The sequence below is a fragment of the Dromiciops gliroides genome, chromosome 1, assembly GCF_019393635.1.
Source record: "Dromiciops gliroides isolate mDroGli1 chromosome 1, mDroGli1.pri, whole genome shotgun sequence".
Lineage (NCBI taxonomy): Eukaryota > Metazoa > Chordata > Mammalia > Microbiotheria > Microbiotheriidae > Dromiciops > Dromiciops gliroides.
This window is the reverse complement of record NC_057861.1, coordinates 27,917,032-27,929,157: the sequence shown is the minus strand read 5'-3', so window position 1 is coordinate 27,929,157 and position 12,126 is coordinate 27,917,032. Positions and strand designations below refer to the sequence as shown.

The 12,126-nt window shown below is 56.3% G+C and overlaps 1 protein-coding gene across 1 annotated transcript in view; it reads right to left on the bottom strand.

The window, feature by feature from the left end:
* NAA25 (N-alpha-acetyltransferase 25, NatB auxiliary subunit) overlaps window positions 1-11,143 on the bottom strand; it is a 44,450-nt gene extending 33,307 nt beyond the window's left edge. Inside the window, exons 1-4 of the mRNA XM_043975024.1 lie at window positions 11,044-11,143; window positions 2,371-2,456; window positions 1,651-1,789; window positions 436-554 (exon numbers count right to left, since the gene is read on the bottom strand). Coding sequence (XP_043830959.1) covers window positions 436-554; window positions 1,651-1,789; window positions 2,371-2,456; window positions 11,044-11,101 — 402 coding nt within the window. The 5' untranslated portion in view covers window positions 11,102-11,143. The remainder of the gene's footprint in view (window positions 1-435; window positions 555-1,650; window positions 1,790-2,370; window positions 2,457-11,043) is intronic.
* Between the last annotated feature and the right edge of the window lie 983 nt (window positions 11,144-12,126).

Here is a 12,126-nt window from a genome sequence, read left to right as displayed (position 1 = left end):
GGTCTCCCTGGGGCCCTCCAGATCCTGCAGGATGGGAATGAGGGCATGAGGTTGCCTGGAAGGGGGAGGAGGAAGCTAGACTTGGGAGTTAGGAAGACCTGGGTTCAAATCCTGCCTCAGATACCAGCAGTGTTACTGAGGAGGGGTCGTTTATGCTCTCTGGGCCTTGGTTTCCTATCTGTGAAGTAGGAAGAGCAGCTTGTACGTCACAGGGTTGTGAGGATCCAATGTAAACAAAGCATCCGTCGATAAATGCCAACTCCCGCTAATATCAGTACAACCCCCCCACGCCCCCTGCCATGCAGCCGGCTTGCCCAGAGGCACTCCAGGGCTTCTGTCCTTTGCCAGTGACTGCCTTCCTCAGTCTCTGCTGAAGCAGCAGTGCCAGACAAAACAAAAACAGAGAACACGGCCCAGCAGCTCCCAGCTGCCCACCTGCTGCATCTTCTTGTACTCCCCGACTCGAGCGTAGGCCATGAAGAGGTGAGAGTGATACTCCTCGCTGTTGGGGACCTTCTTCACAGCCGCCTCATAGAGCTTGGTGACCAGTTCCGCTGTGACAGAGACAGGCAAGAAGGCGAGATGTCACCGACGGCAGTTCTTCCCCACTTGGCCAAAGGACCTTCAATCCCACGCGGTCAACAGTGTTTACAACAGGCCAGACACTGTGCTGGGCACTGGGGGACACAAGGACAAGCCAAACCGTCCTACCCACAGGGAGCCTACGCTCTCCAGTCGGGGAAGGGGACACGACATCACCACAGGAAATTAACTCTGAAATACAGATGATACAATTTCCAAAGAGTGGGCGTCCCCAGCTGGGGGGCTGGGAGAGGCAAAGGTGGCATCTCCGCTGAGCTTTCAATGAAGTTAGGGCCTGATTCTGCGTGAGCGAGAGAAGGGGATGGAAACGAGCCCTAACGGGAGGTGGGCTGGACACATGGGGGAGGCAGAAGGGGGCACAGAGTGTGACACCAGGGCTGCTAACGTGGGCAACCAGGGCACGGCAGTGCCTTTGGAAGGAGGACACAAGCTAAGGGGAGGGGAAGGAATGAGCTCTGTCCTGGGCATGTCCAGTCCTGCCTGTCAGAGCCCAAGCCCACTGACTCACTGACCCTTTGTGTGACCTGCACCCAACCAGCCCTTAACAAACGAATGGGCTGATGGTCACTCTTGTACACACAGGCCCAAGTGGCCTCTGGCTCCCCACAAGGAGAGCTGAAGCTTTGCTTTAAACTCCTTGGAACAGCAAACAGAAATGGGGAGAGAGGGCTAAGGGTGGTGGACAGAGGGAAGGAATGAATAAACACAAAAACAAGGAGCCCAGCAACCCTTAATGGACCCAGAGTTCTGGGAGCCCTCACTGGGGCTCAGCTTGCTGAGAAGACTGACTGGGAGCCTGCTCAGCCTTGCCTGGTCCTGCCTGGAGATCTGACCCCCCGCCCCGCCCATTCCTCTGCTCTTCCTGCCCCACTCCTTAGCCCCTGCTCACACACTGGCCACCCATGCTCACCTCCCCTCTGGACATTTAAATTACAAGTGGTACTTCATGCAGACAAAACCCAAGTGTGCATCAAACTACAATGTCCCAAGATTCCTCTCCATTTTTAAAAGACACAACGTTATTGAAAACAAAGTAAAAAGACCCACGTCTGTGCATTTCCCGATAGAGAATGGTCAGAGCTTGCAAGGAATTGTCATCAGTGGGCTCGAGGGCAGCGACTTCTCGTGCCAGGGCGAAGGCATCATCCTGCTTCCCAGTCCTCTGTAACCCGATCGCTTTTAATACCTACAGAGGAAGGAAAGAGCCAACAGCTAGAAGCGAATGGAAGAGCCTCAGAGAAGGAAAGAAGACCCCAGAGACGTCGCTCCAAATTGCTGGATTGCCGATCCAGAAAGCAGAAGCGGATTTTCACTTTGTGATGAATCTGCTCTGCCGGCCTCCCTTTGCTCCCTGCACGAACATGGGCACTGCACGGGCCCTCAGAGCCGGTGAGCGGCCGGTGAGCCAGCAGGGTAGAAAGGCTACAACCAAAGAAAGCCAATGGGAGTTTTCTGGCTTCAAGCCAAAGGTGGCCTTTGAGCTGAGTTTTAAACGAACTAAGGGACTGAATCCTGGGTGGAGAGAAGGGCACGGATGCCATATATATGTGGAGGTGGGCAAGACCAGACCTTCTATAAAGAAACACTTGAAGAGCACCTGTAGTACTTCCTGTTGAAGCCACCACAGTCTGAAAAGGCAGAGGTGAAAAGATGTTTAGGAGATTAATGAGCAAATGACTCTGGAGTGGCTGGGAGTCAGAGAGCGAGCAGCCTGAAGAGATGCGCGTGCGAATTCAATTAAAAATGCCCGACGCCCAATGGACTCACCTTAGCACAATGAAGATCTTTGTGTTTTTTCAGCAGTTTATCGGCTTGCTGAATCGCCATTTTATTATTGCCATTATCGAGATAATCTGCAAAAAGGGAGAGAAAACAAGACTGTGTGAGAGCAGAGCACGGGGCGGGGGCAGGGCCCACAAGAGGGCTCCAAGCAAAGGCTGGACGTCTCCTGTCACTGACAGACTGGACTGAATGGCCACTTCGGCCCCTTCTAGTGCTGAGAATCTGCTATTGGAGAAGTAGTGGGTAATGGGCTCCTGATCTTCGAGAAGAGGGAGAGAAACGTGATTCTCCAGCCCAGAGAATGAAAACGAGACGTTTCCCTAGAGCTACCATGCCTAACTGCGGATGGATGACCGGCCCGCCCACCATGCGGGCTCCTCACCAGGACCTGGGCTGGTCACCAAGCACCCCCCCCTCAATCAGCCCCAGTGAAAGAAATATTCCGGCTACTCCAGGATGTCTGTCTGGCAACCCTCCAATCCCTTTCAGACCAAAGGTGTAACTTCTCCCCATAACTGTTTTATCAGAACATCAATGCAGGAAGGCAGGGTAGCACAGTGTGAAGGGCACTGACTCTGGAGTCAGAGACTCCCAGTTCAAATCCCACCCTGGGCCTCAGTTTCCCCATCTGTACGGTGAGGGTACAGAAGGGTAGCTTATGAGGTGCCTCCAGCTCTAGGTCTATTGGCCTGAGCTTCATCTCCTCCACCAGCTGCTTCCCTTCTTTCCTGGGAGGCAGAAGCAGAAGGTGCTGTCACAGTGACCCTACGGCCGAGCCATGGCTGATGTGTCTGTAGACCGAGGGCTCGAGGGGAGTGACCAGACAGTTTGGCCCCTGCAATCATCTAAGGTCAAGATTTTAAAGCCAGTCTCCAGGGTGGCCACTGGCCCTGGGGCAGGGATCCACCAAGCTGGCTGGATGAAGGACACTCGGGCTCAGAGCCCCAGGCCTGTTCCAGGCCCAGCCATGGTGGCCCACTTCTCTGGACCTCAGTTTCCTCACCAGTGAGGAGATGGACAGGAGGCTCTCTGGTCCCCTCCTACCTCAAGCCACCCCCTCCCCAAAGGTGGATCTGGTGATTCTGGGAGAGGGGAGCCCTCTCCCTTCCAGCCAGGCACTAACTGGCCAAGCCAACCCTGAGCAAGCCTGGGAAATGCCTGCAATTTGCTTCTCCCATCCTGATAAGGGCCCACCATTTGAAGGTCAGTTGGGTCTGGTCTGGAGACAGAAAGGGCCAAGACTCTTGTCCCCGGTCCACCCAAGATCAGATACCCTTGGCCCTAAAAGTGCCCCAAAGAGACGGACACATGGTTGTCCACGGAGTTCCCTTCTCTCAGTCTCAGACTCCCGAGGCTCAGGGGTCAGGGCAAGTCCCCATTGGCCAACAGTTAAAACCGTGAATGTGTGAGGGAATACACGTGTGCACACACACACGTGTGCGCACACACATGTACGTGGGGATGCATTTTAACTTTCATGCTTTAGAACACAAGCTGTAAAACCGCGTGGTAGAACAAGCGGACCCTGACCCTCAGGGCTGGCCCACACGGACCCTTCCGATGTGCTCTGGGCTGAGTCCAAGGCCCACAAGCTCCCCTGGCCAATGCTTATCCCGTGGCTATCGGTCCCACTACCGAGTCCATGGCGGATCTCCAGAAAAGCTTTCCTGGCCAGATTTATGACTCAGCCTTTACATCCTCAGCTGGCAAGATGGAACTGGGTTCTGAATTAGGAGAAGCAATAAATCTCAAAGCTGTCCTCATAACTTTGCTGCACACGAGAAGGATGGATGGCCAGGGGCCCCTCAGGCAACACAGCAGTGTGGCAAGTCAGAGGAGGACACTACTGCTCACAGCTGGAAGCCCTCATCAGCCAGGAAAGAGACGGTCAGATCAGCAAGTGTAGGATGGATCTCGGGTCCGAAGACGGAGACCCCAGGCCAGGCAGAGTCAATGGAGGTGACACAAAGACCCGGGTGCGAGTCCTCCCTATGCTGCTGGCCAGCTGCCTGGCCCTTCCCCTCTCCATAGCATGCCAGCCCCAATCCCTCTTCTGACACCTACGAGCTTTGTGGCCCTGAGCTCTCTGAGCCTCAGTTTCCCCAGCTGCTTCACAGGATGGTTGTGGGACTCCAAGGAGACCAGGCGTGTAAAGGACACGAGCAACCTTCACGCAAGGGCTCCCAACCTGGGGCTCAAGAAGCCCGCCAAGGGCTGAGGGGACTATTTGGCAAGGGTGCCAGTACCTCACAACAAATGCCCAAAGTGGCAGCGTGAGTGCAAATATGCAGATTGGAGGTGGGGTGGGGAGAAGGGTCGGCCACACCTTAAAAATCCTAAGAGGCCGATGAGGGGAGAATTCCCACCGACGAAAGACAAACAAATGAGGCTCGGGTGCGAAACCCTTCCAGACCGAGCTAGAAGAAAATCAGCAAGGACAAGGCACCCAAAGAGGTGTTCAGGGATCTCTGAACTAGCCCAACACCCAGAAGCTACTTCCAATGGATGAAGCTGGGAAACGTCTGGCGTCCCTGGACACCCTCTGCCAGGGCTGTGTTCCCGTCTATCCCAGCTTCCTCTGGGAAGCAGGATCTCCGGCTCTGTTCTCAATCGGAGCCGGAGCCAGAGCAGGCGCAGGAGCCCAAGGCAGCTGATGGACAAGCAGCACCCGCCAGGGTCTGGCTAATTCATGTGACTGCACACGGCAGCTGCAGGACACTAAAGCACACTATCTATTCACCAAGTTTTCAGCATGAGACTAGAGCCTTTCAATTTTTCCTGTGCGAATACCCTACAAACTCTAGAAGTGCTGCCCTCTCCTAGTGAAGGGGGGGGTGGACCTGGGGGGGTTTCCTGAGGCCATGTTCAGGCCTCCTGAAAGGGCAGTTAGGATTACAGCCTCCTGAGTGAGCTGACACAGGGGCCCAATGGGGAAGGGCATCTGAAAGCGCGTCTCTAAGAACCCCAAGCGGGCCACCAGCCAAAGGGAAACGCTTCCTCCCAGGGGCTGTCTCCAGTGTCCTTGCTGCTCAGAGGCAGCGTCTCCACTGGCAGCAGCGCCGGCCGTGTTGAGAGACAGATGCACACAAGCATGATGCAGAGCTGTAACTAGGGTGAGGCCACTGGGACTTGGTCCAGGGAAGGGAGATTCAGAGGATGCCCACAGCATCTCCCTGCAGCCAGCTTCACCCATCACCCAGCTCCATTCAACACGAAAGCCTCGTTCCTGAGTTTGCTCCTTCCCCCTTCATAAGCCTAGAAATCTCAAACATATACTAAGTCAGGTCATCTCCAGGGGGGCCAGTCACACCCCCATGGCCAGGCCCTCAGGGCGCCCCTGCAGGATCTACACCATGTCCCCCAACCTCCACTCCCACCAGTAGCAGCCAGCACACAGATGGTACAAAAGCCTCATGGTATTCCAAGTCCCTGGCCCGGGTAAGTCCCAGCCCTAAGAGGGCGAGGTATCACTCTGGCACCAAAGCCAGGGGAGCTTCTACCTCCATAAGAAGGCCGGAGATCACCTACAAGGTCTTGCCAGGCTGGGCTGGTCTGGCTGCCCACAAAGGACCATCATCGCCTCCCTGACCCCATTTGTCAAACTTGGCCTCAGTCTGAAGAAGCAAACGTAAAGGGTCCAAGCAGTACTGACAGCGGCCTCCCTGGGCCAGGGGAGGGAAAGGCTGGAGCTTGGCTGAGCTGCATCCACAGGAAAGGGAGCCTGAGGCCGGACTCTATGAGCCTCTGCCCTCCCGCTGACCACCTTGCCCACCTCCACACCCAGCTGAGTCTGATCCCTCTTCTCTAGGCACTGGCCCCTCTCCAGCCCAAGTGCGATGGAGCCTCGAAGCTCCCAGGTGCCCTCTCTCCATGAAATACAATCTCACCCGGAGGGTAGTGCCAGCCCTGCCCCCTGCCCACCCTCCCAGGTTTACTGGACATCATTCTCCTCCATGCCCATGGCTCGTCCTCCATGCTGCTCCCCGCAACATCCCAGCTCCATCTTGATGCCTTTGTCTGCTCCCCTAATTCTCCCAACCTCCCCTGTGCCTGGGTGGCCCCCTTCTGTGCCCCCCTCTGCCTGGGAGAACCTGCAGCTTCCTTCAGGGCTGTTCAAGGCATTCCCTGCCCCCCCAGGCCTCTCCTGATTCCATCTTATCTGGGCATTCACTGCCCCCCAGCCTCCACACCAAACTGCTGCGGATTGTGTGTGTGTGTGTGCACATATGTGTATACATGGACATGCATGTGTGCAGTTACATGCACATCTGTATGAACTAATTCAAGCTCATGTTGCTTCTCCCAGTAGAACTGATGTGCCTACAGGGCAGTGGTCTGGTCCTTTCCTATTCTGTCTCTGTATTCATCCCAGCAGGGCCTGGCACACAGCTGGCACTCAATAATGCTTGCTGAATGGAGGTATCTCTGGAAGAAGACAAGGTGTAATCATTCTCTCAAAACCACATTTGGGGAGTGGAAATGGGCCTTGGGGCAATTCAAAGGTAGGTTTAATGAAAGACTGAGTGCTTTTAAAGAGAGCAAAAGGCATGGACCAAACGCCCTGCTCAGACAAGTGGCCACCACCCAGGCCTGAAGAACCACGGCCCCTTTGGGAGGAGTCAGGCACCTGTGGGAGAACGTCAGGGCAAGACCTGCCCAGTCTAGGGTCAAGCACCGCACATTCCCCCAAACCTTCAGGGGGCTCTAACTGGAGATACCTGGGCTGGACTCTGGCCAGGCCCCTGAGGGAATCACCACAAAGCTAGGCTAGTCATGGCAAGAAAGCTGAGGGGCCTAGCTGGGCCTGATGGAAGCCTGGCCAAGGCGGGCCAGCCACCCCCAGGGAAGCCGTGATGGTGTCTAAGACAACCCAAGTCCAGAAGGTTGCGTGAGGGCACCTTTCCCTGTTTTATTCTCTAAACAATGCGATTATCTAGTCATTCCCTTTTCTTTTCTTTTTCTTTTTGTAGGGCAATTGGGGTTAAGTGACTTGTGTAGGGTCACACAGCTAGTAAGTGTCAAGTGTCCGAGGTCGGATTTGAACTCAGGACCTCCTGAATCCAGGGCCCATGCTCTATCCACTGTGCCACCTAGCTGCCCACTATTCCCTTTTCTTAAGAAGTTGCATTTTACCCGTTTTATTTCTTAGCATTAAAATCAAACCCTTGTCTGGTAGTGAAGCATTATGTCCCATCAACCCACACAGGAGTAAAAATCTGCTGAGAACAGAAGGAACTTGCAATTTCCCTTATTCTGATCATTCCGCTAAAGGAGGCCATTGGAACAGAGTTCCCAATAAGCTGGGTGAGTGGAGGCGTTCAGAAACCAAAACCCCAAACCCAAGGCTTGCTCATCATGCGTACATCGCCACAGCTTATGGTGAGTGAAGCAAGATGCTGTGTGAAAGATATTAAGTAAGCCAATTATCCACAGAAAATCCACCCAAAATCCAAGCACCCCAACTGGAATTTCAACTCCACACCTGACATTTCAAAGGAACCCTGACCCCACCGTGGGCCTCTCAAAAGCCACCTCCTGGTTCCCACAACACCACCCGGTGAATCACAACTGTCACTGGGATGGTCCTTGGCTGACGGTCCATGGCCAAGACATGCCAGCGGCTGCCAACACCTCAGAGCAGCCGGGGTCACCTCCATGCCACAACCTGGCATCTAAGGGCTCTGTGGAGAGAAACCTAAACTGTTCTGAAATAATGCTTTACGCATCCAACGGTTCCTTCTCTGGCCATTCATCAAGAGCATCTTTTTTAAAAAACCCAACTCTAAGCAGTATCCAGGGAGACTTTGGTACACAATAACGTGGTGGCAGCTACCGACGACCACCAATAAATGGTGACCAAGCGGAGTAACGTGAGTATAAGCAGAACGATATTCTCCAAGACTAGGATCAGGGGGAATGTAAAGGGAAATGCTGTCACTGTCGCTGTCGCTGTTCTGTCAGACACACGATGATGCTTCTCTAGGGGGAGAAAGGGAGGGCAAGCAGAGGCCCTTCCAGCCGCAGAATGGTCATCACTCCGATCCTGCTCCAACTTCCCCTCAGGGAGAGCCTGGTGCTCCAGGCCCATGTCAGGCCCGGCCTGGGCCCTTGCTGTGCCCTGCCCCTCAGTCCCTTCTCCGAGGCCGTCCAACAGCCCCAGTTCACAGAATTAGGAGAAGAATGCTCTGTTGACCATGAAGCCCGACAGAGGCATGAGCTATCATTTCACTGTCATCACAAAGCAAAGGGAATGGAGAGGTGGTGAGCCTGGCATGGTGGGCAGTCAGGCCTGGAGTTCCAGGTCCTGAGTTCAAGTCTCCAGCCTCTCACCAAAAAATGGGGATAACCTCTGTAGGACCCACTTTGCAGGATTACTGTCAGTTTCACATGACATGAGACCCATGCCAGCGATTGGAATATATCCACTGCATGACCTAGAAGCTTGGCCCCTTTGCCTCTGGGATATAAAGAAAAGGGGCGACCTCACTATCCCATCCTTCCCCAATAAGGACCGGTCCTCAATTTGCAACACCAACAAAACAAGCCAAACAAATCCAAGCCAAAGCGGTGACCTTGAAGCTTCTGCAGACAAGCAACAAAGCACACATTCATCCAGGAAGAAAAGAGGCCCTGGGCTGGGGCCGGCCACAGTACACCTGAGGCCCCCAAAATCGGCCCCCCCAAGGGACTGCCCCTCTGTCCAACCTCCGATCAATTACTGCCAGGGGTAGTGGACAGCAAGGTCCCAAGTGGCAAGTTGATGTCAGTGGCAGAATGAGGATGGCTGGGGCCCTCGGGGAGGCCGGGGCCCGTGGGGAAGCCGGTCCTTGTGAGCTGGCCTCCACAGGCCTGGGTCTCGTTTTAGAATGAGAAGCAGGGCTGGCGTTAAGGATCCGATCTTCACAACAACCCAGGACGTTCAAGTTTGATCTTTCAGTTTTGTGGTGGGGAAACTGAGGTTTAGAGGGTGGAGGGGCTTGGATGTGAAGCCAGGCCTCCTGACCAACAGTCCAGGAGAGTCGGTCTGCACTCCTCTGCTAGGCCAACGAGCCCCTGAGGAAGAGCCCTTCTGAATCAATACCAAATACTTCTGCAAAGTGAGGGATGGACCAAAGTCCGGAGCTGGACGGGACCTTAGCTAGAGGTCAGCCAGGCCCATCCCCTCACTTTGCAGGTAAAGGAACTGAGCGACAGACAGGGCTCAGTCTGCTCTGGACACCGCAGCAAGGCTCTCTCAACTCGACCCAGCTCAGTGAATGTTCCCCAAGTGCTTGTGCTGGACTGGGGGGTCCCCGAGCTCTTCTCAACTCTCCGGAACTCCAGGGTCTGGCCATGCGAGCAGAGAACTCTACTCGTGCACAGCCGGTGACACAAACCCGGCTCTGGGAGACTGGAGGGGAGAGGTTTTCCTGACGGGGGAAATCCAGGAGGCCTGATGGAAGAGCGGGCATCTGAGTCAGGGTTTAGAGGATGAGACAGGCTTTGGACAGATAAAAGGCAGCAGGGAGGAGGGCACTGCCGGCAGGCACGGCCTGTTTCAGGGGGCCAAAGTCTGGCCAGAGCAGAGGGGGAGAAGGGAGGGAGAGGAGATAAGTCTGGGGGCCTCCAACGCCAGGCAGAACTTTAGTCCGGAGGCCGAGAAAAGCCGTGGGAGTGAAAGGACCAGATAGGAAACAAACAGGAGGTGTCCTCTCCCCTGGCTGCGCTTTCTCCATCAGTGGCGGGAGGGTGTCTAGAATTCTGGAGGTCCCCCAGTTGGCGGGACCCCCCCCCAACACGGGCCAAGCCCCAAGTCCCTTGGCATGACCTTAACCAAGACTTTCAGCCTCTTTTCTGGGACACTCATTGATTCTCAGGCAGGAGCTTTGTCCCAGCCCGGGGACCCTTCCTCGCTGAGCCTCCCTGAGCCCCGGAGGCCTAGGTGGTCTCTACCCCCGGACCCTGGCCGAGGCCGGCCCTCCCCCCCTGCTCTGTTTCTCCAAATGTAAAGGAAAAGCGTCTGGCGCTCAGGGTCCTCTCCGGCTCTGACCCTCCCCCCCCCACTGAATGACCCATCAAGGGTTCCGGCCCTAGCACCGTTTACAGTCGGAGCCCCCTCCGCGCCCCCGGCCTCAGTTTCCCCATCTGTAAAAGAAGTCCCCCTGACTCTGCTGCAACTTACAAACCGGGAGGCCTCGGTCCTGCCCCACGTGTGCCACAGCCAAGTCCCTGCCCCGCTTCTCCCGGCCTCGGTTTCCCCACTTGTAACGAGGGGGAGGGGAACGCCCGCCAAGGTCCCTTCGGACGTCGGGTGAACCCCGAAAACTGGCGGCCTGGGTTCGAGTCCCGGCGCCGCTCGCTGCCCCTTCGCCCCAGGACCCCGCGCGCGCCCCCTCCCTCTCTGGGGCTCAGGGTCCCCTCCCGGAGGCCCGGGACGGCCGGGGTCACACGCCGGACCGCTCCCGCGGGGCCCCCGACGGGCCGGACGCCGGAGGCCGGTCCGGGACGGGGGGGAGGCCGGGTCGGCGGCCACGCGAGGCCCCGGGACGAGGCGCGGCCTAGCGACCCGCGCTCCTGCCGCCCGCCGGGCCCCGGCCCCTGGCCGCCCCCCGAGTCCCCCGGCCGCGCTCGGCTCCTCCCGGCGGCTCTCGGAGCCGGCGCCCGGCCGGGACCACTCACCGTAGATGGGCCGGAGGCGCCGGTCGTTAGGGTCCTGCACATGGCCCCGCGTCGCCATGATGACAAGCGCAGAGCCGCAGTGCGCACGCGCGGCGCCGGCCCCCGGGACGGGGCCGTTAAAGGGCCAGCGCCACGCTCGGCTCTGGCGCCCGCGGTCGCGATACGATAAGCGTGACAGGGGCGAGCGCGGGGCGGGGGGCACGGGCCGGCGCCTCTAGCCCAGGGAGCCTCCGCGCTCAGCGGGGAGCCCGCCCTCTGCGCCCTGTCGCGGAAAGGCAGCCCCCCGCTATCGCCTATCGCGATGGTTCCCTCGCCCAAGCCATTGGCTATGGGCCCGGGAGGGGGGTGGGGGGAAATGCTCCCGGTCCGCGGTTCCATTGTTGGGCTGCCCCTCCAAACCGCCCCCCCCCCCCGCCGGTGCCTCATCTTAGTGCAGGGCAGCTCTGATAATGTTACACTTGGGGAAACTAAGACCCGGAGAGATTATTGATTTACAAGGTCATGGAGACAGAAAGGGTCGTGAGTGAGATTCGAACCCAGTTCTTAGGATCATAGACTTAGAGCTAGAAACTGATTTTACAGTTAAGGAAACTGAGACCCAGGCAGGCTGCTTGAGTTACAAGGTCACATGAGCAGTAAGACGAGTCAGGGGTGAAATTCCAACCCAGATCTTAGGATCACAGACCCAAAGTCTGGAAGGAATTTCAGAAACCGTCTAATCCAACCCCCTCATTTTACAGATGAAGAAATAGAGACCAAGATACGTTGTCACATGAGTCACCCAAAGTCACACACTAGATGTAAGCATCTGGAGCAAAATGTGTCTTGAGATCATAAACTAAGCTGGAAGCCTGGACCTCAGAGTCCATCCAATCCAAACGCTCCTTTTACAGATGTTAAATGACTTGCCCAAGGTCATACAAATGAGAGAATCCAGATCCTCAGACTCTCGGACCAGCATTTTTTCCAAGGTATGAGACCAACTCCTAATCCAGCCCAACTAACTTTTTTGTACAGTCCATCCACAGACATGTATTAAGAGCCTACTGTGGAAAAAAAAGAGAGAGAGAGAACCTACTATGT